At 43.6% G+C, this 27,228-nt stretch overlaps 1 protein-coding gene across 3 annotated transcripts in view; it reads left to right on the top strand.

The window, feature by feature from the left end:
• Positions 1-27,228, top strand: part of CHD7 (chromodomain helicase DNA binding protein 7) — a 190,619-nt gene that overhangs the window by 93,828 nt on the left and 69,563 nt on the right. For all 3 annotated transcript variants that reach the window (XM_025001824.2, XM_059874422.1, XM_059874421.1), the window contains exons 3-4: positions 10,154-10,584; positions 24,555-24,696. In XM_025001824.2, the coding sequence (XP_024857592.1) occupies positions 10,154-10,584; positions 24,555-24,696 (573 nt within the window). The remainder of the gene's footprint in view (positions 1-10,153; positions 10,585-24,554; positions 24,697-27,228) is intronic.

Below are 27,228 nucleotides of genomic sequence, written 5' to 3' on the forward strand. Positions count from 1 at the left end.
TGCTTGACTATCTCAGATGTCAGACTCCAGCCTGCCTGTAGCACCTACACCTTTCATTTCATCTGGGTTCTTCCTGTCGGAGTGGGTCCCACCTCTGTCTAGCTGGTACCTCACACACAGCTGTCTGTGTCATTACGCCTTCCTCCTCTCTGAAGACACATCAACAGGAATGGGCTTCCCTGGTGGCGCAGATGGTAAAGTATCTGCCTGCAGTGCAGGAGGTCCAGGTTCGATCCCTGGATCGGGACAATCACTGGAGAAGGGAATGGCTACCCACTCCAGGAGCCTGGCGGGCTACAGTCTGTGGGGTCGCAGAGTCAGATACAACTGAGCGATTTTCACAGGAATGGGTGAGCTGCAGTGATTAGACAGTTGGTGTAGTAGCTAAGATGTGGGCTCTGCAGAGAGGTGACCTGGCTTGAATCTTGACTCTTGTAACCAGCTTTTTGTGACTTTGGACAAGTCAAAAGTCACCTCTTTGTGTGCTTCAGTCCTCCCATTTATCAAATGGAGATAATTTCCCCAGGTGGTTGTGAGGCTGGAGTGGTGCTTGGCACAGGAGAGCTCAGTGTCAATGGGAGCCGAGCAGCATCACGAAGGGATGAACAAGTCCTGTTGTGTTATCTGTCCTCCTGTGGTCGGCAGGATGTCTACATGCAAGGGAGATCCGGGGTGGGGAGGGGGAAAGACTGAAAAAAAATAAAGATGTGAGTGGCTGGGGATTTTAAGGTATGCATTGTTGCTGCATAACAAATCGCCACAGACTTTGTGGCTTCAGACAATACTGTGTTCTTATCCCCTGTTTCTGTGAGTCAGGATTTGAGCCCAGCTCAGCTGGCTCCTATGCTTGGGGCCTCTTCAGGCTACCATCAGGAGTCGGGATTGTGTTTACATCTGGAGTCTTGGCTGGGCAGGGATTGACTTCTGTGTCCACTGAGGTTGTGGGCCGAATTCACTTTGGGTAGCTGTGTGACTCGGGTCCTCAGCCTGGGGTTGCCCTTGACCCCTGGAGGCTGCCCTTGGCTCCTGACCATGGTGGGTTCCTCCCAGCTGGCAGCAAGGAGTGTCTGGCCCTCAAGGGAGGACCCATACCCTCTTTACAAGCTTTCTGATTAAGTCAGGCCCCACCGAAGTCATCTCCCCTTTGAGTAACTCAAAGCCAACTGATTTGGGGTTTCTAATCGTACCTGCGAGTCCCTCTCAGCTTGGCCACGTCTGCTGGCCAGCAGCCATGGGTCTCCCTCGTGGCTAGCAGGTGGAGATTGTGGGGTCACCTTAGAATTCTGCCTCCTACAAGATGTGAACAATTTTTTTTTTAATAGAACCAAAGTAGTCTATCATTAAGCATTTATTGCCAACTAGATCTTTTGCTAGCCTCACAAGCTCTGAGTCCTGGAGAACTTACTGGGTGTAAACTAGCTTTATTACGGAGCTCCTTACAAATGGATTTTTTTTTCCCCCTTAAAGACTGTTCTATTCACATTTCTACACAAACCCCTGGGATTGTTCTGTGTTGGGTAAAGACACCCTTTCCTTTCAGTCTATTGAGGTTTGACTTTTTAAGTTCATAGGAGCAGCATTGTAAGCTACCTTTAACACTGACCTTTTTAGGCTAGAAGTCTATAAAGGGCAAGTGTGGAATGAATTGCTTTTCCAGAGCCAAACTCCATACATTCCCCCTTTCTAACTCAAGGATCAACTAACTTTAGGTATACCAGTGATAGCAAAAAAAAAGAAGAAGAAAACAACAATGAAAGTGTACAGTAAAAAAAAAAAAAAAAAACCAAACGATTGAATTGAACTAAACTATTTTTGCTATGTAAATTTGGTCTTTGTCCATAGTGGCTTGAATAGGATCTATTTATGCAAAACATGTTCACCAGCCCGGAAGCACTGTTGTCCTGTGTTTTGCTGAGCCTGAGCCCTAGTAAGCTTGGTGGCTTCAGCTCTGGGTGTCTGCTGCCAAATTCAAGCATCCAGATAGCCTTTTGAGAACATTACAGACCTTAGAGATAACTGGAAATAAGGAAGAGGAACGCCCCTGTAACTAGGATTAGTTCTACAGATTCTCATTCTCTGGTGATTGTGGAGTGGAGGCTGTTAAGGGCAGGGTGCCCTGTGTAAGGTGGTGAAGGAAGAAACGGGAGGGAAAAGAGAGACAGTAGAGTTGACCTTGTTAAGGACCCCAAGCATATTAGTTATCTTTCCTGTTTTTACTTCTAGGAAGTAGTGTCCAGTAACAGATAACACTTGAGGATTTACTGCTTTTAGGAAGCAAGACCTTTGGAACAAGAGGGTGAAAGTTTGGCCCTGTCTCAGATTCCTCTAATGGGGTCAGAGTTTGGGTTGCTTACTGGAAGTCAGAGACACTGTGATGCCACAGTTGCAGACCCTGTTTCTTTTTGGTGGGGGGATGGTGCGGCAGCTGTGGGAGGAGAGTGGGTATCATCCTTATGGGTGGGCGGGCGGGCCTGCTGCCTGCAGGGACTGTCCCCTTGTGTGCCGTCCAGGCGGCCCAGGAAGTCACTCAACGGCTTTGAATCGTGTTGTATTTGTGCTGGTTTCTGTCTCTCCCCTGCCCAGAGGAGTGAGGCTCTTCTCAACCCCTCTGCATCTCCCTTCTATTACAAGTGCTTTGGGGAAGGAGATTCTCAAGGTTAGGGGCATGGTCTGATGAGCGCACTGGCTCTTTGGTGAACTGACACATGTTAACACAACATTCAAGTCTTGTCTAAACAGCTAAGCTAATTTTCCCAGGCACTTGTGAAGCAATGGAGAAACAACAAAACAAAACAAAAGTTTGAAACTTTAACATCACTTTAACTCTGTGCCCTCAGTGTGTGTGTGTGTGTGATTTGGATGGGGCAAACATGTTGTCTCACTATATGCTTTTTAAATGTAAGGTGATTACTTGGTCTGGTGCTTTTTCTAAGCAGTAGAATTGACCTGTTACCCAACTGGCATGGTGGCCACAGAGCCGCACCCTCCGGCTGGCACCTCGCTCAGCCGCAGGGCGGCACCCAGCCCAGCGTGACAGTCTGGTCGCATGGACACGAAGAGAGGGCGGCGACAGGGAGGAACAGTGGCCAGACGCCCTGTTCTCCCGCACTGGAAGGGAGTGCACGCCACTCAGAACTTCTCAGACGCTTAGGAAGGGGGTCAGCATGGATGGAGTCTCTCCGCTGGGCTGTTGAGGTCCAGTTGACCGTAGAAACACCACAGCACAGCCTGTCACGCGTTACAGAGGCCAGTGACGCTCCCTGTGATGCAGTTTCACCCTTAGCACTGCAAGGTGGTCAGGATTCACTGAGTGATGGGAAGTTATTTAACACTGAATTTCACACGCCCAGTTGGTTCAACATTTTCATTGTTTTGGACTCTTCTCATTCAAAATGCACTTACAGTGTAGATGCTGTCAAAATGCCTTTGGATTATTTTTAAATGAGATACATCACAGTAACTAAATTTCTTTTTCAAGTCTAAAATTAATGATTCTGAGGGACACACTAAGATAAGTTATTATATTTTAAAATTAATTTTATTTAACTTATCTTCTCTGCATATATATATTATAATGGAAATTGTATAAGTCAGTTGATTATATGATTATACTAATGTCCCTGTTTTATTCCTACACATGACCATAATTGAGTAAGCAGTTTTCAGTGCATTTATATAAAATTGTATTTATTCATAGAGTCATATACTAGCTTTTAAAATATTTGGTAACCACTGCTTTAAGACAAGCCCTCTTTCTCTCTCACATTCCTCCCACAGAGGTGATGGATTTGCTCTGCTTTAGCTGCTTAAATCCAGAGTACATTTTAAAGAACATTTTTATTCAAGATATTCTTGGACAAAGAATGCCATGGTTAAATATCTGTATGGCACACTGTATCCCGTCCCTCTTCAGAGTGTAGTAAGGGTTTGAAGAGTTTTGCAGTAAAGAAAAATGCTTAACATTGTTTAACCCAGAATTCTCAAAACTCCCATGACTTGAGTCTTCTTTTCTCGGAACACTTTTTAAAATCCCAAACTTAGAAAAAAATTTTTCTATACTTTTTGCCTTCTCAAGTCATATGACCAACAAGTGTGACACTATTCATTTTTGTGTCTGTGTTCATAAAAGTGTTCATTTGATATTTTTTTCCCTAGAAATGTTCTTTTTAAATGAGCTGAATAAAACTAACTGGTATAGGAAAGGCTTGAGCTTGAGTCCCTGACTCTTGAGAGCAAATTTGGTCCAACAGAAAATATTCCGATCCTTGATTCTTAAGATTGTTCCTGTCCTTGTAATTTTGTATCAAAGGATGAAAGTTAAAAATTATTTCAGGTGACCATTCAGACTAATACCTGTTCATCTTGATCTCCTCTCCAACAGTTTTGAAAACTGTTGGAGAGTTTTGAAAGCTCCCTGTGAGGCCTTTTTGTGTCTTTAGTCCACCACATCCTAGACGTGGTTTGTTGCTCCAGCTGGTCCACTGAGGAAGGAGCCCCTGGCCAGTGTTTGCCTCCCTGAACCATGTTTTTACCTGGAAGCCTCCTTGGTGTCTGCTGGGTGATGTGCTCTGCCTTCCCTCAGCAGGCACCCAGGCTCCCTGGTTCACTGTTACAGCCTCAAATGTTTGTTGGATGAATAAGTGATTTGAGCACCAGGTATCACTGAGATGGTTTTTCTGTCAATGTCATTGACCAGAAAAAGATGTTTAAATCTCAGTGGAATTTACGAAACCTTTGCTAAATGCTCTGTTGAATCCTGGTACATTTAGACTGGAGATTGAGCTGTAGTGTTCATACCAGAATTCATTTTTAAGAGTGTGGAAGGACTGAGAGCCTGTGGAATACTGGAAGAGTAGAAGTGAAGAAAACCAGTAATGGGAACATGTCTCCAAAGCCGTTTAAAAAATCTCCAACAACCAAATTGTACTTTTCAGTCTTTTTTCTTCCCCCTCTTGGCCACTCCATGTGGCTTGCAGTACCGCAGTTCCCCGACCAAGGATCAAACCTGTGCCCCTGCAGTGGAAGTGCACAGTCCTAACCACTGGACTGCCAGGGAAGTCCCTGTACTTTTTAGTCTTAAATGGCTACTTAATATTTGTATTTTTACAAGCCATTGCAATCATAGTTGAATGTTTTGAGCTTGCACCTGTTGTCACATGCAGCTCAGTTTTCCTGCCACTTCTCCCCATGGATCTCAGTTTCTCTGAGCACCCAAGTGCCTGCCTGCCTTCAGCCTACTTTGTGGGGCGGGATGTTTCCCCCGGAAGTGCTGTGTCTTCTCATCTAGTTGGTAGTATCTTCTGTTTATTATAAAGTAGCATTTTGATTTTATATGTATGGTGTCACTCGCTGAGTAGAATGTTTGCCCACAGACGTCCGATATTACTAATGGTGTTGGGTTTGCAGGGATCGTCTGTGTTGGAAACATTGCATGCTATTTACTGACTCATGGTCATTGGCCTTGAGAGCAAGTTGAGGCTTCAAGACTATAATTAAGAAAAAACATGGTTAAATAAGATAGGCTTTGAAGTCAAAAAATGGTGGTTCATGTTGGAGGGAAAACACGGCGGAGATGGATGTAAAGTGTCTTCTTGGGCTTTTTTTTTTTGCCTACACTGAGTGGCATGTGGGATCTTGGTTTCCCGACCAGGGATTGAACCCAGAACCCAGGCTCCCTGCAGGGAAGTTCAGAATCTTAACCACGGTACCGACAGGGAAGTCCCTTGTGCATTTTTTTAACATTCTATTGAAGGTTCCTGAGCCTTTGGGGCCACCTTTGCTTAAAGGTAACAGAGGGGTTGGCCTTGCCTCCCTCACCCATCTCTTCTTTGGTTAAATTTACAGTCTGTTCAGCTGTTTTACATGAGGAAACTTGTTAATGTGTTTGCCTAATTTATATGTTTATGAAACATAGAGTTGATAAAAATGATCATCTTTAGTTTATGGTAATTTTTTTGGATAGCATACACCTTGGATGATTTTTATTTATTGTTCAAATATCAGTCACTCTGTTTCAGTTCCGAAAGCGCATGGCACAGTCCTCACAAGTTCCATAATTCTCCAACAGGCACATGGAACTATGATAGAAAATGCGTCAAGCAGGAAGTCCTAAAGGGTGTATTTCAAAATACCTTTGGTATCTAACATTCTCTGCATTTGCCCTAATAAATGAGAGGTTTTAGGAATGCCCTATATGGTGATATCAGATGTTAATGGCATTGATTACCTGTCAGGCAGTGGGAAATGATGGGAAAATGTCTGCTGTAAAATTAAATAGCATTAGAGAAGACTGTACCATGCGTTTGGGTTGGGGGGGGTGGTGAGGGGGCTGGACCTGGGAGACTTTGTCAGGGTATTACTCTGAGCTCCAGGTTTTTTCCCCTGCATGATTAAGGCAGGCCATCTGTTCTTTGTTAAATGTTTACAAAAACAGCTTTTCTCTAAAAGATTTAAGGAGATGTGGGTCTGGTAAACACTATAATATTTCCGAGCACCTTTCCCACCCGACTTCAAGCAGTGTTCAAACAGAATTCTGCTGCCTATCAAACAGCCTTCATGTCTTTTTTGTATTTGGTCTTTACATTCCCCCCTACCTCTTCTTACAGAAGATTAAATTTTTAAGGGATACTAATTTATGGCTTCATTTGTTACTGAAGGGAGCATCCAAAATGATTTGTATGCTAAAGTGCAGATGAATTTTCCGACTTCTGGTATTATGTGTTATATGCTTTTTCTGACTCGCATCGGTGGAACAGGTATCTCTCATCAGAAGCTGGCATCTGGTTACCCGAGTTAATGCCATGCAGATTAGAAAAAGGTATACATACCCGGAATTAATTCACCATTCTAAGCTGTAAGCACTGTTTACTCAGAGACTTTCCTCTTTCTTTCCCCTTCCAGGAAATGCCTTGTCTTCCATTTCTGGACAAACAGCTTGTTCCAAATAAGTTTGATCTCCATGTGTCTTAGGAAAAGATCTGGCTTTTTCCATTGTATTTACATGAGGAAATAATATTTAACAATTAGTTCTACTCCAGCAACTTAGATATAGTAAAACTGTTGAATCAGATCCCATTAATTCTCAGATAATAAAATTTAAAAAAGACTTTTAATTTTGTATTGGGGTATAGGTGATAAACAAACAATGTTGTGAGTTTCAGGTGAATAACAAAGGGACTCAGCCATACACACCATTCTCTCCCAAACTCCCGTCCCATCCAGGCTGCCACATAGCATTGAGCAGAGTTCCCTGCGCTAAATAAATAGTAAGTCCTTGTTGGTTAACCATTTTAAATATAACAGTGTGTACATCTTCACCCCAAACTCCCGAACTATTCCTTCTCCCCATTCTTCTCCCCATCAACCGTAAGTTTATTCTCTAAGTCTGTGAGTCTCTCTTGTGTTTTGTAAATAAGTTCATTTGTATAATTTCTTTTTAGATCCTGCATATAAGGGATGTCATACAATATTTCTCCTCTGTCTGACTTACTTCACTCAGTATGATGATCTCAAGGTTCATCCGTGTTGCTGCGAATGCCAGCCATTGACCGTTTGGTTAGGTCCTCGGTTGGTGTTTGCTGAAAGCATTTGTTTGTTAGGGCAGGTGGGTGATGTTTCCCAGGACGTGCTCATTTTGTCACCGCTGGGCATGCCCTGCAGCTGCGTGCATCCCCACTCTTCTGCCCTGGCTCCACTCTCCTCCTGTGCATCCTTCAGGGTCTTCCCCTCTCTCCTTCAGGGTTTCCCCACTCTCCTTCAGGGTCTTCCCCTCTCTCCTTCAGGGTCTTCCCCTCTGTCCTTCAGGGTCTTCCCCTCTCAGCTCTGACCAAGAAACAGCAATATGTATTTGAAGATTTTCTAGTATCGTAGAATGTTGGAAGAGACTTTGGGATAAATGCTTCCTTTTGCCGAGGAAGAAAAAGTGGCATGATTCCCCCCAGATAATATACCTCATGGCAGGGTTTGGATTAGAATGTTCTCTCTCATCTCACAACTCTAACCCTGGCTCTTTCTCTTACACCAGCGCAGCTGTAGAACTGAATGTAGGCTCTTCCAGTACTGTAGTAGCTTTGAGTGGGAACAGAACAACCAGTTTCTTTCCTGGCAGTGGTTTCTTTTCTTTGAATTTTTGGAGGGTCACTGAACACTGGAAAGAAAGTGAAGCTTGCAGTACCTTTCCTATGAGGAGGATGCCTCTGAGTGAGGTTTCAGGAGCCAGGCAGAAGAGCACTGGATTTAGTAGGAAACCTAGATTCAGATGACACCTCGAGCCCCCCCACCCTTGTGGCCTCGGGTAGCCACCCGGCCTCCTCAAATTCTACTTCTTTTCTGAAAAACAGGGGTAAATGATCATATTTTGGTTGTATTGGAATCTGAATTGCAGTCTGAGCTCCTCTTACATCCTCTGCAGACCTGGCCTCTCTGGCGGCTCCTCTCTTGGGGATCGTGTGGGCGGGCACAGGCTCCAGTTCTGTCACTTGCCTCTGTCGCTGTTGGACACATGCATCACATGAGTGCCTCTGTGTCCACAGAGAGCTCTCCAGGCTGGCGCAGGGATCGAACGGTGTCCCAGACTACAGTGCTTACCTAGCACAGGCCCACCCTGTGGTAGGAGTTTTCTGTGCACACTTGTGGCTGTTACTACTGTTGCTCTTTATATTATAGTTACTATCCAGTGTCTGGAGAAGCATATGAAAAAGGTAGAAAATGAATGACGCTTGCAGATGTAACATTTTCAAGGATTGCGTTGAAATGTAAAGGCGCATTAGATGTCATAGTTCACAGTGGAGACAGGTTGTCCTCTATCCCTGTTGTTAGCATCCTGTCCCAGGTGTTGGTATTCTCCACCATATTTATGACCATCTCTGGATATGGTCCTGCTGCTGCTGCTAAGTCGCGTCAGTCATGTCTGACTCTTCGCGAACCCATAGACGGCAGCCCACCAGGCTCCACCGTCCCTGGGATTCTCTAGGCAAGAACACTGGAGTGGGTTGCCATTTCCTTCTCCAATGCATGAAAGTGAAAAGTGAAAGTGAAGTCACTCAGTCATGTCGGACTCTTCGCGACCCCATGGACTGCAGCCCACCAGGCTCTTCTGTCCATAGGGTTTTCCAGGCAAGAGTCCTGGAGTGGGGTGCCATCGCCTTCTCCGGGATACGGTCCTAGAGGATGTCAAAAATCTTCAAGTCATGTCAGATTGACTGTTTGGGGGGCATCTCTTTCTTTCTGCCTCCGCCTCCCTTCTTCCCTCCCTTCCTCTGTGTGAGATTTGGAAATGTAAAGCTTTAATAACTTAATAAAAACATTATCTGCCTTTCCTATCAGTACCAGAAACCTAACCAACCCAAAGTCATTAAGCTGGTATGTGTGTGCTTAGTTGCTCAGTTGTGTTCGACTCTTGAGACCCTATAGACTGTAGCCTGCCAGGCTCCTCTGTCCATGGGTTTCTCCAAGCAAGAATACTGGAGTGAGTTGCCATTTCCTTCTCCAGGGGATCTTCCCAAACCAGGAATTGAACCTGGGTCTCCTGCAAAGGCAGATTCTTTACCAACTGAACTATAAGGGAAGCCCTGTCCGCATATAGGCTGGCATATATGCTTTTAATTTGACATTTGAGTGTCATTTAAATTAGAAATGACTTGTACTGTATAAGATTTGTGTGTTTATACTCGGACTTCAAACTTTCACAGTATTTGATTCTTACAGTGCTCAGTTTGCCTGCTGTTTTTAAAAGTGACTTGATTATCCATCTTTAATTTCCCGTTCCTATATGGGGAAAATTCCACTTGAATTCCATCTTTGTGGCTTAGCTTTTGCTGCTGTTTCATCCTTCCTCAGTTCCTACACAGGTGCTAAGGACATGGAAGATGTCTTTAAATTGAATGAGAAATTTTCTTTCTCCGGAACAGATTTTTTTTTTTTTTAACTGTATTATTAAGTTGCTCTCTTTAACTCTATTCATTTAAAAGCTTTCTTGTTGAAGAAATCTATTTTTTTGGATGAGACAAAATGATAAGTTTCACAACTGTATAGTGGGTGAAGTTTGCTACCTTGAGTATAGAGTAAGTTTGAGAACTATCAGCACTAACTTTCAGTTCCTTTCTAAACTACGAAGAATGATAAACTAATTTCAATTCCTATTTGTGTCTCTTAGCATTCTCCATCGGAGCCCTTTCTAGAGAAACCAGTGCCGGATATGACTCAGGTTAGTGGACCGAACGCTCAGCTAGTGAAGAGTGATGATTACCTGCCGTCGATAGAACAGCAGCCACAGCAAAAGAAGAAGAAAAAGAAGAACAACCACATTGTTGCAGAGGATCCCAGTAAAAACTTTGGTAAAGATGACTTCCCTGGTGGGGTTGATAACCAAGAACTAAACAGGAACTCACTAGACGGGTCCCAAGAAGAGAAAAAGAAAAAGAAAAGGCCGAAGGCAAAAAAAGATCCCAAGGAACCGAAAGAACCCAAGGAGAAAAAAGAGCCCAAGGAACCCAAGACCCCGAAAGCCCCTAAGATTCCCAAAGAGCCAAAGGAAAAGAAAGTAAAAACTGCCACGCCAAAACCCAAATCCAGCAAAAAGTCAAGGTAGGCTGCGGGCAGAAACACCCGCCACCAAATAGTAGAGACACAAGCACCAAACAGTTACAACCTATGGAATGGGGGGAGAGGGGCAGCTCAGGGGTGGGGGTCACTCTGATTTTTGTCCTCACTGTTAAGCTTCTTTCTCTCACACCCAAACTAGCAAGCGAAGGTGTTAACGCATTGTAAAATTTAGGACTCCCATTATTATGAGTTGTTGATTTGGGTGGTAGATTTTTAGAAATGTTGCTGGGTGAAGAATAGTTTCTTATTTAAAATCACTGTCTTATATTTTTGTGAAAACCTGGCATTTAACAAATAGAACCAGGTTACCAGCATAATTGTTTGTAAGCTTAGACCACCAACCTCATTTTCAGCGGCAATGCCAAACCGGGTAAGAAGGATTATAGAAGCCAGGGGAGTCACTATATTTCAGCAGGCTTTTCAGTCCTGCTTCCCAGAAGTTGAAACAGGAGAATTAATTCTCCCCATTTGGCAGGCAGAGTGAGCCTTCCAGGGGCAGGGTAGAGATCCTAGCGGGCGACGTGGGACAAATCAAAGAGCAGTTACCCATTAGATATGCCTTGGATAAGACCATGTAGTTTAGGTTCTAGGGGAAAAACCTCCTACATGCCCTCCTTCCCCTCCGTACTTCCCCCACCGACTCTCTGACCCCCCAGGAGGCATATTTATTCAGTAAGAAAAACTGAGAGGAAAAGACATTGAAGACTAATTTTTTTCATTTGTACTGAACATTTCTTACAACTGTTCTGAACCAGTTCCAAACATCTGAATCTATTTTTCAGAATATGGCTCATGTTATAAAATATAGTTTCCAGATGGAAGTATGGTCAGACTTGGTTACTCCGAACCTGTTTGCAAAACTCGTGTAGAAAGCACGCACCCCCCATAACCCCCCACGTGTGAATGTGCACGTGTGTGGCGCTCATGTGTAGTCAGCCCTGAGGTTGATAGCGCTGGATCCCCTCATTGCGAGGTTACGGGCCAGGCAGCCTTGGGCTTGTGGGCGATCCTGTGTATCAAGAGCAGGAACACAAAGAGGGTCTGGTTTCTGTGGCTGGAGAGATGCTGCAAAGCTGAAGGACAAACTGGGATTTTCAACTTCCCACTGAAAATATCTAAACAACCCAATGCATTATTCTGTAGTGTTTTGAAAATTTGAATCATAGTAATTAAAAGAAAACCTTTTGTTGTCAGTACTTTATATGGTGCCCAAATAACTGAGTTACAGTTGGCCCTCCACAAGGGACTTGAGTATCCTCGGATTCTGGTATATGCTGGGATCCTGGGCCCACTTCCTTGTAGATACGGAGAACCATATATTCAGTAATTGGGTCTAATAGGTAACTTGATGTTTGCATTTACTTACGAGCATTCTTTGATGCCTCGGTAACGGTTTCTTAATTGAAAGCCTTTATTTTTTCTCTCCATACGAACACTCTTCTAAACTCACAATCCATTATAAGTTTCGTTTTCATTTACTTAGGAAATATTTTATTGGGGGCTTACTATTTGCAGATACTGTGTTAAGACAGGGATGTGAGCCAAGAGGATGCTGTTAGAATTTCGGTCTGATTTATGAAGGAGGTTTTAAAAATACACAGTTGCTTAAATCTGAGTGTTGTGCTTTTGGTAGGAAGAGGCATGTGCTTTATTTCTGCAAAATCTAAAAAGAATGATTTTTTTTTTTTAACTTAAAATGTGAAAGAGTGTATAGTCTCAAGAAGTTTTCTGGAATTCAGAAAATATATCACCAAAACTAGCCTCAAAATATATCTGTCTTCAATTTTTATCTTAGTGTTTTGAGTTTATTACCTAGTGGTAATAATTGATGTAAAAACCCCACTGTATCTTGGATACTGGTCATCAATTCCCAGCTGTATTCTTTGAAGCTCTCAATCTACCTCAGACGGACCCTGTCTTTAAAAATGGACTTTAGCACATCCTTAGGCCATGTAGGATACATTGTTTAGTTGCTAAGTCATGTCCTACTCTCTTGCGAACCCGTGGACTGTAGCCTGCCAGGCTCCTCTGTCCATGGGATGTTTCTGGCAAGATTATTGAAGTGGTTTGCTGTTTCCTTCTCCAAGGTTGGGGAAGGTACTAAATTATCCTGTTTTAACAGTGAAACTTGTTGAAATATCCCTAGTTGCCATAAACAACCTTTAGGAGCCTGGAGCATCAAATTCAGTCTTTCCAGGCCCCTCCCCCACCTCCGTGGTGCAGGTACAGACTCTGCCTTTATCCTCAGAAGACCCTTCGGTGATGCTCGTCTGTGGCCTTGGCCACGCAGCCTGATGTGTGTGTCCGTGTGTGGGGAGAGGTCAGCATGGTTGAGACTGAGTGGCAGCCGTGCCCTAGAGTCACACGCTTTTAGCAGGAGGAAGGTGTGTGATTATCTTCTCCCAAGAAGAAAGCTTAGTATTTTTTTTTTCTTCTTGTGACTAGTAGTTTCTGTCAATGGCTGCCATAGGTGACAGTTGTTCTCCCCCAAGTGGTGTGACAGTAACTGATGGGGGAGGCCCTTCTGTAGTGTCTGGAGATTGCCAGTGGGGAGGGCCATGCCCTGGAGGTATGGGCGGCCACCAGGAGGGCCACCAAGATCGTCGGTGGTGCCTTTGCTGTTCCCAGTGACTTGACTTCTTAACTGGCCACTTGCCGACTTAGGATGAAGTGTGGTGAGGACGTGCCTGAGAGAGGTTTTCCTGTTGTTGATGGTCTGATGAGCGTGGCTGTCTGAGAATATGGTAACCGAACAGAGATTGTCATTGGCTTAATTAACAAGCCAACCCATTGTTTTGCTGAGCTGCAGTGTTTCTGCTGGTCAGGTGAACAGACACACTCGAGTTGTGGTCTCGTTTAAGGCTAGGAAGGAAAAAGTGTCCCCCAAGCAAGGATAAGCAGATTGCACACAACTGCATGTAAATTCTGAATAGCATAGCAGAATAATTATGTAAATTGAATATGCAGTGATGAAGGTAATGGGAGGTTTGGGTTATGTCAGTGCTGGGGTTGAATTGCTGGAGCAGGTTGCTGTAAGCCCTGGAATACAGCAGTGGCAATTTTGTTTTGCAGAACGTTATGTGATACCAGTTATTTCCATCCTTGAATAAGTTAACTTGATGAATTTGTTTATACAGAAAATAATTCTCCTACAGAGGGCTGGAACAGAAGGGATAAACAGAAATGGAAGGAAACAGTTACTGTAGAACTGCTCACATCTCTCCCGTTTGGCCCTCTCTACTGGGTCACTCACAAGATTTCTGGTAACAAACTCAGGCTCTGAGCATCTGGTGACAGCAGTGACCCGTTAGCGGTCTGCATTGTGTCCAGGCAGCAGAGAACGGGCTTTGCGTCATTGACACACACGTGCTAACATAGCACGTGAGAACGGATGGTTGTCTTCAGTGGGACCAGTTTTCCTGTGTGCTTCCACGGCTTCATTCTCTCAACCTATCATCCCACTTCGTTCCTTTGAGTCTGTTGAGGTTTAAATTTGTGGCCATTCCCAGCAAACTGGCCCTTTTGGCAACAACATATGATTGAATCTGTCTTGCCTATGCAGGAGAACCTAAAACAACTGTCCAGGAGCTGTTACATATAATGGTGGTGGTCGCTATTTGGTCGTCATGTCTGACTCTTTGCAACCTCATGGAATTTAGCCCGTTGGGCTCCTCTATTCATGAGATTTCCCAGGCAAAATACTGGAATGGGTTGTCACTTCCTTCTCCAGGGGATCTTCCCGACCCAGGGATCGAAACTGCGTCTCCTGCATTGCAGGCATATTCTTTTACTGCTGAGTCATCAGGGAAACCCTGCATAATAGAACGGTAGTGAAACAGAAAAAGGTGTCAGCATTTCAGAAAGAGTCACTTAATATCTTAATGATAGGGAAAAAAAAGTACGGGCCATATTCCTCTTTTCTAATTAGAGCTATATCTTTTTTCCCCCTTTCCATTTTACCTTAAATATATATTTTTCCACATGTTTTTCCTGTGAGCTCTCCAGGTGTCTTTATAGCCTTCTAATGTTGTCAGTTAATATTGAAAATAAGGGCATTTGTGGCTTGGAAAGGATACTTTTTTGCATACGGAAGGGGTCACGACGCTGAAATTGGAGGATCTGTGGCCTTCCCTTCAATGTGTTTTCTGTTGTGTGTGCCTGGCCTTGTGCAATGAGAGAATTTGGAGGAAGTGCTTCCTTTGAATGACTTTGAAGGATTTAGTGGTGCATTTAGCTATATAAAGATTCTTTGAATGTACATAAAGAAGGGAACTTGGCCAAAGAGTGTGACTTGACTGTTGAAGCTTCAGTTCAAAGAAGCCATGGAGATTCACTTCTGGTGCAGTTTCTAGGAATTCATCTGACTCCTTGCCCCCGCTCCCCCTCACTCCACCACCAAGTATTAAAGTTAGTAGGAAGCTAAAAATGCTACTTCTCAATTAAGAGTGAAGATATTTTAAAGTGGAAAGCAACCATACTGTTCTTGTTTTAGAAAGATATATTAAGTAAACAGGTAAAGTGTATTTTTTTGCATACCACACTTTGATTAAAATTTATGTTGTGACTTTCTTCTAACAACTGTAGTTTTTAAGATACTGTCTTCTCAATTATGATCCTAGAGAGTAGCAGCATTTACCTGAGAAATACTTTTATTCAGTCATTCAGTCAGCAAGCCCAGTGGTGGTGTGTTTCAACCAACTAATACATATTTTATAATGTGCTCTTAAACATGTAAAATTACTCGCACACAAAAACAAGCAATTAAACTCATTTTACTAATAAGTACAGATTTCCTCAATAGGTATCTCCCCATCAGATAAACTGAATTAAGCCAGCAGCTCTTCTTCTTCTATTTATTTGTTCTTCTACTCACATACTGTGACTTGGTTTTGACCTAAGACACTGAATAGTTGTACAGACGGAATTAGGTGTTTTAGATGCTGTGCCTCAAGTGTGTACAGGTTTCTCTAGCATGTGGTCACAAAGGGGCTGTTGAGCCCTTCGGTGTTGGTGAGGATTGAGAACTTCTCATGAATGTCATGCCATCTGCCTGCCCACGGGCCTGCACTGTCTGCTCCTGGTCAGTACATCCAAGCTCTGGGCCAGGGGTGTAGCCAGGTACCCCCTTACCTGCTGATCTCAAAGATTGTCTTCTCTTTGATAAACGGGCCATGATGTGCTCAGTCGCTCAGTCATGCCCGACTCTTTGCAACCCCATGGACTGTAGCCGGCCAGGCTCCTCTGTCCATGGGATTCTCCAGACAAGAATACTGGAATGGGTTGCCATTTCCTCCTCCAGGGGATCTTTCCGACCCAGATATCAAACCCATATCTCATGTCTCCTGCATTGGCAGGCAAGTAAGGCCTCCTGGGAAGCCAAAAGGACTCAGAAGTGAGAAGAGAGCAAACATGTCCATGGGGTCTCCTTAATCCCAAATCCTTCTTTCCTTCAGTAGAACCATCTGGGAGCCTTTCCTGTGCCAGTGACAGGCCACATTAGGACATTTCCCCCTTCTGGTTTATCTTAAATGAAGACAAGCAGGGAGGGAGAGTGGTCAGCTGCTTTTCAGTACAGACAGACGTCTGACAGTACCTCAGTCCGTTTACACTTCCTGGGGACAGGGGAGGCCCTGCAACACTGACCCTTAACAGAAGTTCCACTGACTCATGCTCTGAGCTGGTGCAGGCATGGACCGCACTGGGCCTGCTGGGGGTTTGGCCCTGACTGTCCAGGGAGCTGCAGCGGAATTCAGAGTGGAGGCCTGCTGGCATTGTGGTCTGTGTGGGGGAGGTGAAGTAGGTCCCACTGCACCCATCAGAGGAGAGGTGAGGAGGCCCTAGAAGGCAGAGGGATGGCTGTGAAGGGTGGTTTTCCTGGGGATGCATTCCTTTGAAGTCTTTTCTAAGTGGGGTTTTAGGGTGGAGCATAGGAGACATGGTGGTGACGTCGGAGTTGGAAGATGAGGAGCAGGAGGAATCACGCGTGCATGCTAAGTCGCTTCAGTCGTGTCAGACTCTTGGCGACCCCATGGACTGTAGCCCTCCAGGCTCCTCTGTCCGTGGGTATTCTCCAGGCGGGAATTCCCGAGTGTGTTGCCTTTTCCTCCTCCAGAAGCTCTTTCCAACCCAGGGATCAAACTTGGTATCTCTTAAGTCTCCTGCATTGGCAGGCGGGTTCTTTACCACTAGCGCCAAAATTATCGTTAAAAGGTTTCTATGGTTATGAAAACGTTCTTGAGAAGTATGAAGTTTTGTACTAATGCAGATATGTAATCACGTGATATGTAAAGCTCTCCCTGCTAGTTGTTTTCTGCCCAGCGGCCACTGTGAGAGCATCAGGCACGTGAGAGGCCAGTCTTTGCATCAGCTCTCCTCCCCATAGATGCCCGTGTGACTGAGCTCTCACTGTTGAATAGGGAGCTGGAGGATACAGGATTAAGAAAAAAGACACTGCTTTCTCTGTTTCTCACTCTCTGTCTTTTAATTTTAGAAAAACAACACCCTTGAACTTCCATTAGATGACTAATTTTACGTGTACCCTGATTCCTGTAGGAACAGTGTAATGTCGTGGGAGTTCTGCCTCTCCTGTCTGGGTGGGTGGTGAGATTTATTTTTTTTTCCTCATGGGCCTTAAATTTACTGAGCCAAATTCTCCACCTCTGGACCTCACCCAGTTACATCGAGAGTGGGCTGCCCATCTCCCGGGTTGATTTTAGCCACCCTGGCGCATCAAAGAAGATGCTCTTAAATCTGGGGAGTTGGGCTCTGGCTGCTACCACCACCCACACTGTCCCTGTCCTGGTCGTGGTAATGCTGCTCATGAAACAGACAAGCATCTTAGGATTTGGCACAAGGTGCCAAATATCGGCCCTGCTGTTTGGCTCTTGGAAGACTATCCCATGGTAGAAGGGCAGTGAAAGGCCTGCTTTCTGCCCTTGTTGTGTGATGGGTGGTATGCCCAATCCTTTCCGCTGTATCTCAGTGCCAGGCAGAGCCGCAGGCTGATGCTGATGTTTGCTGAGCTTCTGGGATCCGATGACACGTTAGCTTACTAGACTTTGCTTCCGTCTTACTTCTGATGGTGGTTTAGTCCCTCAGTTGTGTCTGACTCTTTGCAACCCCATGAATTATAGCCTGCCAGGCTCTTCTGTCCGTGGGATTATTACCAGGCAAGAATACTGGAGTGGGTTGCCATTTCCTTCTCCAGGGGATATTGCTGACCCAGGGATCAAACCTGGGTCTTCTGCCTTGCAGGCGATCTCTTTACTAACTGAGCCACCAGGGAAGCCCTTATTGATTCAGTCCATAAAATTCAATAGCCTTTAGTCTTTTGGTGATAATTTGTGACTGCTTGATGTCTTTTTTTTCCCCCAACACCTAGAATCTATTCAACATTAAAAACGGGTTTAGCTCTTTCAGGAGGACTTTCTGCTGTACTTTCTGTTTCATTTCTTTTTTTTTTTCAACATTCTTCTTTATAAAATGGTCAGGTGGAGCTCTCCTCAGGACAGTGCAGTGTTAGTTACTCAGTTGTGTCCAACTCTTTGCGACCCCATGGACTATAGCCCACCAGGCTTCTCAGTCCATGGGATTCTCCAGGTAAGGATACTGGAGTAGGTAGCCATTGCCTTCTTCAGGGGGTCTTCCTGACCCAGGACGGGTCTCCTGCATTGCAGGCAGATTCTTAACCATCTGAGCCACCAGGGAAGCCCCTCCTTAGGGCAGAGTTCTGATGTTATTGGAACCTGCCCAGGGATGAGTCCAAGTAACAGAAGATATTCACCAGGAGAGGTTTTCCCCAGAACCTGGGCTCTGGAGCCAGGCGGGTCCTGGGATGGCTGCTTACTAGGCTGAGCGTGTATCTGCTTCGACTGTTACAGTTTGGTAGTAAGATATGAGGGTGAGTGGTATTGAGTCTGAAATAGACATTTTAAATGAAAGCAGGTTAGGTTTCTGTATCTTTCCCATCCTTCTTTGCTATTCCTTTTCTAGAAATTTAGCACAGTTAAGGTACTTAGAGGGTAGTTGATGCTCTAAAAGCTACTTAAAGTAATAAGTTAATAAATAAGTAATCAATAACTTAAAAAAGTTTATGATTGTCATTGAAGTTTGTTGTTCAGAAGTAAAACAGAATTCCTTTTTCTAATTCCCTCTCTCGTTCATGTCTCAGCTCTCCTAACTTTCTCTTTCTCAAACAGGAGCATGGGATGAAGAATTTGTGGGTGGCATTGAGGAGTAGTCAGGGGTGGCTCAGCACCTGAGGGCCGATTGCTGGGAGGTTGTGGGCAAAGGGGTCCTTGCTCCAGTCCTCCCATCCCACCCTGGTACTCTCCTTGGCGGGGAGTCTCAAGCATTTGGACTGGCTGCTGACCGCCACTGAGCCCTTGGTCCAGGGAACCCTGATTGCCTTCTTATGAAAGTGGTGATGTATGGTTTTCTTGTCTGTCGTGCAGAATTTGTCTTCACGCTTAACCTCATTAATTTATTCTGTCACTTGCATTTTTATCACATCCCAGTTTAGCTATTAAATTAAAAAATTTTAAACATCTTAGGAGTTTAACATTTTTATTTTATTGAGTTGGCCTTACTTCATGATACATCATATTTTATGTTGCCCTCATTGATCCTTTTGAACTTTCAGTCCTTTATCTTGCCTTTTTTAGTTTTCCTCTTTATCTTTTAATTTTCTTTTTTATTGTTTAAAAACTCAGAGGAAAACGTGAAGCTGAGAGGCCAGACACTTTCCTCCCAGCAGCCTTGAGCCTGCAACCCTAGTGGCTCAGGGATTGTATCATATATGATCTTTCTGAATCATGACAAGTCACACACTTCCTGTGCCACGAACATTGCTCACTTCTCATCTATGACATTCGGTTTCTTACGGAAAAGCCTTTTGAGTCTGTAAAATATAAGGATATGTTTCAATACTCTTTGTTCTCCTAAAAGACAGTAGTAGTGTGACACTTTGGCTTGATTTCCTGAAAACAGGCCTGTTTAATGTTCACAAACCTCATGGTTGATTTTTCCCAGTGTGAGGAGAACCTTTGCCAGCGTGTCCTGTCTGAGGGTCTGTGTGGTGAATCCCTGCTGCTGTTCAGCCGCTTCACTAGCTGACTGTCTTCCTCTGATCCCATTTGGTTCCACAATATTGTTCCTTTTCAAACTTTCTTTCCTTGGAGGACTTGGATCCTTAGGCTAATGTTAATCGATGTTTACACTCTGTAACAAACCAGGGCAGCTAGCTGGCTTTCCTATAAGTCCTGGTCCTTTGCATAAAAGTTTTGTTTAAAAAACCTGTACTGTTTCTCACCAAAGACAGTCTTCATTGTTCATGTGCTGATCTGAGCTGGGATTTATGTGTCCAGCCCCTTTCCAGGGACCATCCCTTGGCCCATGGCTGTGAACTCTTACAGCCACATGCTGAATACCATCCTTCTGAGGGGCTGATCCTCTTTTGTAAATCCCTCCTCTCTGAACCTACCACTTGTTTCTCAGAGTTCTCATCAGGGTGGTACAGGCTTTGATCACATGGGGCGGGGAACAGAACTTTAGAGCTCAGTCTGTCAAGGTGACCAAAGTGTCACTCAGCCATCGACCCTGAGCACTTCCTTCTGCCCACCACCATGACCTGCCTCTCATGGTGAAACGTGACATGTGAGTAAAGCTGGTGGAGGGACAGTGGCCCTGCCAATCGCCAGCAGCATCCCCAGAAAGAAGTCCCCTTTCCAAGAATACAGGGGCCCGCCCAACTTGACGAAGGGGCGGCCCTACATCTCGGCCACACCAGTAATGATGGGCGATAAGGATCAGGAAATGAAAGAACTTGTGTGAGTACAGAGGGGAAGTATAAAGATGTACAGGGTTTGAGGCATTGCTAGGTTTCACTCTATTTGGGCAGTACTTTAGCCTCTCTTTACTGAGCTTCGTAAAGATAGAATCTGTGTGGGGTTATCGTAAATGCGTTGGCAACCAGAGAGCTTGAGCTGCAAATAGTCCGGACTGAGTAGGTGTTTGTTGTTTTCCCTATTACTTTTACTGTTTAGTTAAATCACTCAGCTAACCTCACCTGACCAGACATGAGGAGTACAGAGATAAATAAGACACAGCTCCTTCTCGAGCTTACAGGATATTTGGAGAAAAACATACCCACATAGTGCCTCGGTTTCCCTGCATTGCAGTCATGTTAGCCCCCAGGGTTGTGTTTTAAATATCCCTTGTGTGTGGGATGTGTCGTGTGGCATGTAGAGGGTGTGCGATCTGACTAATCCAGACTCTGGTGGCCAGAAAATGGTTCTCTGAGTGAGTGATGTCCACCTGAGCCTTGTGGATGAGTAAGCGGGAGGTTGAGGAGACATGTGTATGATTTCAAAAGTGCTTCTGTGTATCCATAGGGTGGAGGATGGGGGGTTTAGGATGTGGGAAAGTGTAGAAAAAGAAAGTTGACGTCGCCAACTGTAAAAGCTGCGTGCAGAATCTCAGACGTCAATACATGTGGGACTGGACTTCAGCAGAATGACTCGGTCAGGTTTGCCTGTGAGCCAGCTGCCCTGGTGGTGCCCGGAGGATGGGTTTGCAGGTATTGTTCAGGTGGCAGGACCGCAGCTCAGAGCTCGGGGAAGGAGGTGGGCAGAGCTGGTCTAGGGTAGGCCTGAGGACAGATGTGGCTTCTCCATGGAGGCCACTCAGGGGACCCCATGCAGCCCAGCTTTCCTCACCATCCTTGCTGATGGGGCACCGGGCCAAGGCCAGCACTGCAGCTGTTGGAGGCGCCGTAAGGTTGTAGATCTGCGCCAAGTAGCCCAGGGGTCTCTTCCCCCACCTCATAGTGTCTGGTCAAGGGGTGTAACATCCTTGTTAATACCATTCCCTTCTCCCCTACCAGAAGAGCTGCCCTCTCCGTGCGCTCAAACTCTCTGGATTATAACTTGGAAGAGGAATGTGTATGTTTTGGTTTTGACATCCCGAAAGATCAGTTTTGAACCTCACACATCTGAGTCCCGGCTGTGGCCCTGGGATTTGTGTCCTTTTTCCAGCAGTCTGGGTGTTGTGATAGTCACGGTGGGATGTGATATGTGTCTATACTATAGCAGTGGCTGCTGGGCTGGTCTGCTCGTTTGTCCTTTGAGCTGGTGTTGAGCTCTGTTGATACGGGATGTTCCTTCTCTTCGAGTGGCTTAGATGAAGCGGTCACAGTGTGGTGTGGCTTGTCCTTAAGTGTCCTCTGCTTATTCTGCCACAGTCAGAGAACAGTTCTCAGCCGTGGGTGCCAGGCGCTGGAAAGATCAAGTCTTGGAGCAGGGTGTAATTAGTAACCTCATTTCGTAGATGAGTAAACTGAAGCTCAGGGAAAGACATAGGGAAATTTAAAGATGTATCCAGGATCACAGACAGGTTAGCAGTGACAAAGTTGGAACGTGAACTGAGGGCTGTCTGAAATCAGTGCTCTGATTACCCTCATTGGCTGGGGAAAAAAAAATTCTGATTCTGGTTTTTTGGGGGCAAAGCAGTTTTAATGTAACAGTTGAAAGTCCAAGTGAGCTTACTGCAAAATAGTGGCAAAGGCAATCTGGTCCTCGATTGTCGTGTGTTGGGGTGACATGAAGACTTTGTAGCATTTGACTTCTTCGTGTGTTCCTGGTTTATATGTTGATGTCATGAGAAGATGTTAGCAAGGAAACGCTTAGCTGCCTCTGAGCAGCATGAACAACACAGGATCTACTGAGATTAGAAATCCTCCAGTCATCGGAGCTGGGGTGGGCACTTCCCTGTGCTGCTGGCGATCTGTCCATGCGCTTGGAGGGGTCCTGTCCAACCTCGGGTGGTCTCAGAGCTTCCATGGGGCGCGTCCCCAGCCAAGGACAGATGGAAAAGCATGCGCACGTCTCTTCTTCGGCAGATTGACATCTCCTCAGACCTGGGCTCCAGCAGGCTCCGGGACAGCGAGCCTTTCTCTCCTGGAGGATGGTTCACCCTGGGTGCAGTAACCCCACTAAATCAAATGGTGTCCTGCACTCCAGGGTGGAGAGGGCACGGGCAGAGGACAAGCCGCCAACTTGCTTTACCTGGCAGCTGTTCAACTCCGTGACAGGCCTACCTCTGATTAAACAAATTTGAGAAATATGTAAAGTTTTGGAAGCAGTTTTGCACTGATTTGATAAAAGAAACCACAAAACACTGCAGCGCAGGTGTTGAGAATGTTTGAAAGCTGATTGAGGGAAGCAGATGGCTTTAGTCAGTGGCATCCAGCCAAAAGAGCAGGTGCTGGTCATGTGACCGCTGGTTACCAGGGTAATCTGATTGCTCTTGGCGTGCAGATGAAAGGAAAGGGGCCCAGCGTTCAGCTGTAGTATTGTATAATTTGTGGCAGTTAGAGCGGAAATAAATGCTGGGAATGGAGCCTCATAGTAGGGGAGACTGCTGTCCATGTGTAGCATAAACACTGGGATAGTTGGATGAGGAACTCTTGTATGGATTTTTTTTTTTTAATTTAAAAAATATTATGCTTTCTGTGGATCTTTCGGGGGCCTAAAGTTTTTAGGACACTGCCTTTTTTTTTTTTTTAATTAAAAATAAGTCTGTAAACCTAACTGCTGTTTGCTATAATCTTGAATCGTTGTAAGTTTTTTCCTTATGTGGCTATTTACTAGGCTAAGATATTAACACCACAAAATAAAAAACAAGCTCTGAGGATTTGAAAATGACTACTTTAGTATTATCAAATATCTTATTTATTCGTTACAAAAATCCCTTTTAGGTGTGCAATTATATTAACACATACTTTTGAAATATTTTACATGACATGTGCTTTACTGAAATTAAAGCATGTAGGTATCCTGGCCTCTTTTCCTTTTGTAATAGTTGGGACTGAAACAGAAATGCTACTTAATGCATTCTGGCAGCATATTTTTTTTAGGAATTTACAAGTTCAAACTTTTTAAAGGTTTTTGAAATGTATCTTTTGTTTTCAGTGGTAAAAAGTAATAGTTACTGAGGTTGGATTGTTTTAAATGTTGGATAATAAATGATAATAAACAATGTTAGGAAACCTTGAGGCTGGTTTGGAAATTGCTGTGAAAGGTGGCACTCAGAGTGCATTCTAAAAGAATGGCAAATAAAGGTTCTAAACGTGATGTTAGACTTAAATTTAAAATCTTTTTTTTCTTTTTCTTACAGTTCATTCTTGTCTTTTGACTTTGGTAACATTCAAATCCTGTTAACCTTTGATGGAAACATGCTATGGATCGTGAACTTGAATTATTGGGGTCACTCTGCTATGTTTTTGTATTTTGGAGACCTAGCTTTTGAAAAACAGGCTATTGTGACACCTTAAAAAAAACGCCTAGCACCAAAATAAAGCTTATATTTACTTAAGAACACAGCATTAAATAAAACTGTGTAGAAGAGGAAATTGTTATATATTTTGTTATATTTTAAAAGATTATAACTTGGATTAAAATGTAGCTGAATGATGTAAAAGAGGACATGCAATACTACTGGTCAAGAAAAGGACTTAGGAGTATTTAAAGCTATCCGCAGGAGATACGAAGAAATGATCATTATGTTCTAGCTTTCCTTGAAAGTTTGAAAAACATAGTCTGGTGCCTTAAAAACTTGATAGCAAAACAACTTCTTAATCTGATTTTTCATCAGGGCTTGCTGTATTCGCAGAGACTGTTCATTGTCTCGATGAACAAATGTACTCTGTGTGACTATTAGCAGTTTTTGCATGCCGTTGCTTTTTAATTAGGTCAGGTATTTGCCGAAGGTCATGGGTATGGGGTTTTGCTGTAAAAATTAATTGAGAGTAAGTACTGTAACTCTCGATGGCCAACATGCATTGATTTATCCACGGTTATTGATACTTCGGGGATGTTTGTGTGGGAAACAGAGGCATGGGGCGTGTGGACACCTCATGAAAAAGTGAACACTAAGTGATCCACTTTGAATTCTAGTAACAAGAAACCTGATGCAGAAGCAAGTGCTTTGAAGAAAAAGGTCAACAAGGGAAAAACAGAAGGTTCTGAAAATTCAGACTTGGACAAAACGCCCCCACCATCCCCTCCTCCTGAAGACGATGAAGACCCAGGTGTTCAGGTAATACCTTTATTCTGATCCTGAGCCATGGTTGTTGAGCGTGGGTAACTGTAGCTGCATATCAAGTGCACTGGACCTACCTGTCTTTGTTATAGAGCTGCTGTAAAGATGGGTTTTTGTTGTCTGGAACATTATATCCATTGTGATGAGATCTGGGCGGCCTGCCCGAAATTAAACTCCTGACTTCATGTTTTTGCCATCTTTGACTCTATGATAAATAAAACAGGCTCTTTACATTTATTTCTGTGAAGGTATCTTTTGATGTTTATGTATATGTTAGTGTTAATGTATTCTTAATACATTGGTTCATTAAGAGCTTCATCCACATTTCTAAATTTCTCCTAAGTTTGGTTCCCTGTCAATTATATTGCAGAACAAAGTTGAAGATGTAATCTGTACCTCATCTTAAGGTTTCTGACATCCGACGGTCAGAGTCGAGATGTGTTTGTGTAATACTAAAGTTTCTGTGAACCAACTGAGTGACTTTCTGGATGGCAGCTCTGCACAATTGTCCAGTGTTAGGTTCTCCTGACTTTTGGACAGTGTTATAGGAATCAGTCGAAAGACTGGCCCTGAAATAAACATCAGGAATTCAGGTTCTTGCGTATAAAGCATACTGCCTCCACTGAGAGGACTGTAAGTAAGGGATCCCTCCACGTGACTGTTGAACATTATTTCCTTGTTACGTTCCCTGGAAGCATGCCAGCGTGGTCCTCTGGGGTGCCTGGGAACGTGGCTTCTGTGAATGACATCTCCGCTGTCAAGGAGCAGTTTCTGAGCATCCTGCCAGGATAGAAAGCAGCCCCTGGAAGCAAGTTTGACCTTTTCTAATGGTTTGGTGCATATTCAGTACTCCTTGTACCTACTACTTTGCTTCAAAGTTAGAAACAAAGTACTTGCAATATACAGCTCTGTGCTAAAGAATTTCAGATAGCTTTTGTTTGTGTGTGTGTGTTTAACTAGAACTCCCTGTTACCGATTAAGTCACAGAATGACCTAACCTAAGAGGACCTGAAAGGGGGAAAGAGAGAATGAATGAATGAATGAATGAATGAATGTGTGTCAGTGAAAGGATATGGGGGAGGTGAGTAGATATTTTAATTGTTTAGGGAGTTTTAAGCTATTTTTAATGATTTTGAGTTTAATTTTTATGCTCACAGGTAGTTTTTTTCCCCCCGAATTGTCTTTGCTTAAACTAGGACCTTCATGTAGTAGTATTTGGACAATATGAAGAAGACTTTCACACAGGTCAAGAAAATTCTGTAGTTCTTTCACAAACACTACTGAATCTTAAAAATCCATTTGTATTAATGCAGACCCAAATGGGCTTTATGAAATACCAGTGTTTTGTGTTTTTTTTTTCCCCTTCTGCATTTCACTTATAGAAAATGCTAATCAATGCAAAGGGACATCGATGCATCCTTTCTCATTGGCTGGTGCTGAACTGTCCTGGGCTGCACAGCTGAAGTCAGTAACCACACAAGTCACTCTTTCTCAGTGTCCCTCCTGTGTCTCCGCACAGGAAGTGATGCTGCCTGCTGGTTTGTTGTGTTTCTTCCTGTCGCACACGCTTCAGTAAAGGGAGTGTAGTTCTTGAGTTTTATGATTGATTTGTTTAAACTCCAGTAAATGCCATGTCTTATTTTTTCTTTTACCCAACTGAAAATTGTCACAAAGTACTGCCATAGTGAGATTGTGACAACACATTTAAATCTCCTCTTCAGTATACCTATTTTAGCTATAAGAAAATTCTTAAAACAATCCAAGTTTAACAAGTTATTTTTGTGTTAATTCAAAAGTTTTGAGCTTTAAGTGCAATTCTTACATTTTATTTTGATCCCCTCTCAATCTTTTTTTTTTCTTTTTTAATTGAAGGATAATTGCTTTACAGAATTTTGTTGTTTTCTCTCAAACATCAACTGAATTAGCCATACTCCCCAAATCTTTTAAATAATAATCTAAGAGATCTTAAAGAAGCCTATTATGTAATAAATTATTTTATGTTGGGAAATTGGAAAAGAAACCTTGATACCCAAAATAAATGAACTTAAGATCAGTTATTATTTAAAAGGTAGAGAAGCCATATAACATTTAAACAGTTGAGAAAATTGAGTTCTAACTGTATATTTTTTTTTTACCCTTATGTAAGACAAAGTTGATATGAGGAGAAACTTTGATTATAAAAGTTATATTCACCATACATACATTTCTATAAAAAAAAAAGTCCCTGTCTTATTGCACTGGAACATTTCTTCATTATCAAAGTGGGGTTTAAAGTGGATTTGTCTTAGACTCTGTCCAAGGACGTTTAGTTACTTGCACTGAAAGAATCCTGGGGCAGAATGGCCCCAGCCACGGAAACATGATAAAGCATCACAGATGTGTCATTCGTAGCACATTCTCCTTACAGTAATGACATAAAGATGAAAATAAAGATTAATCCGTTTCCATTTAGCAAAATTGATACATCAAATGAAATACAGAGATTATGCTAAATCTCACCAAATTAAAATGTTGTTCCTGATAATAGGC

This window comes from Bos taurus, chromosome 14 (assembly GCF_002263795.3).
Source record: "Bos taurus isolate L1 Dominette 01449 registration number 42190680 breed Hereford chromosome 14, ARS-UCD2.0, whole genome shotgun sequence".
NCBI classification, from domain to species: Eukaryota; Metazoa; Chordata; class Mammalia; order Artiodactyla; family Bovidae; genus Bos; species Bos taurus.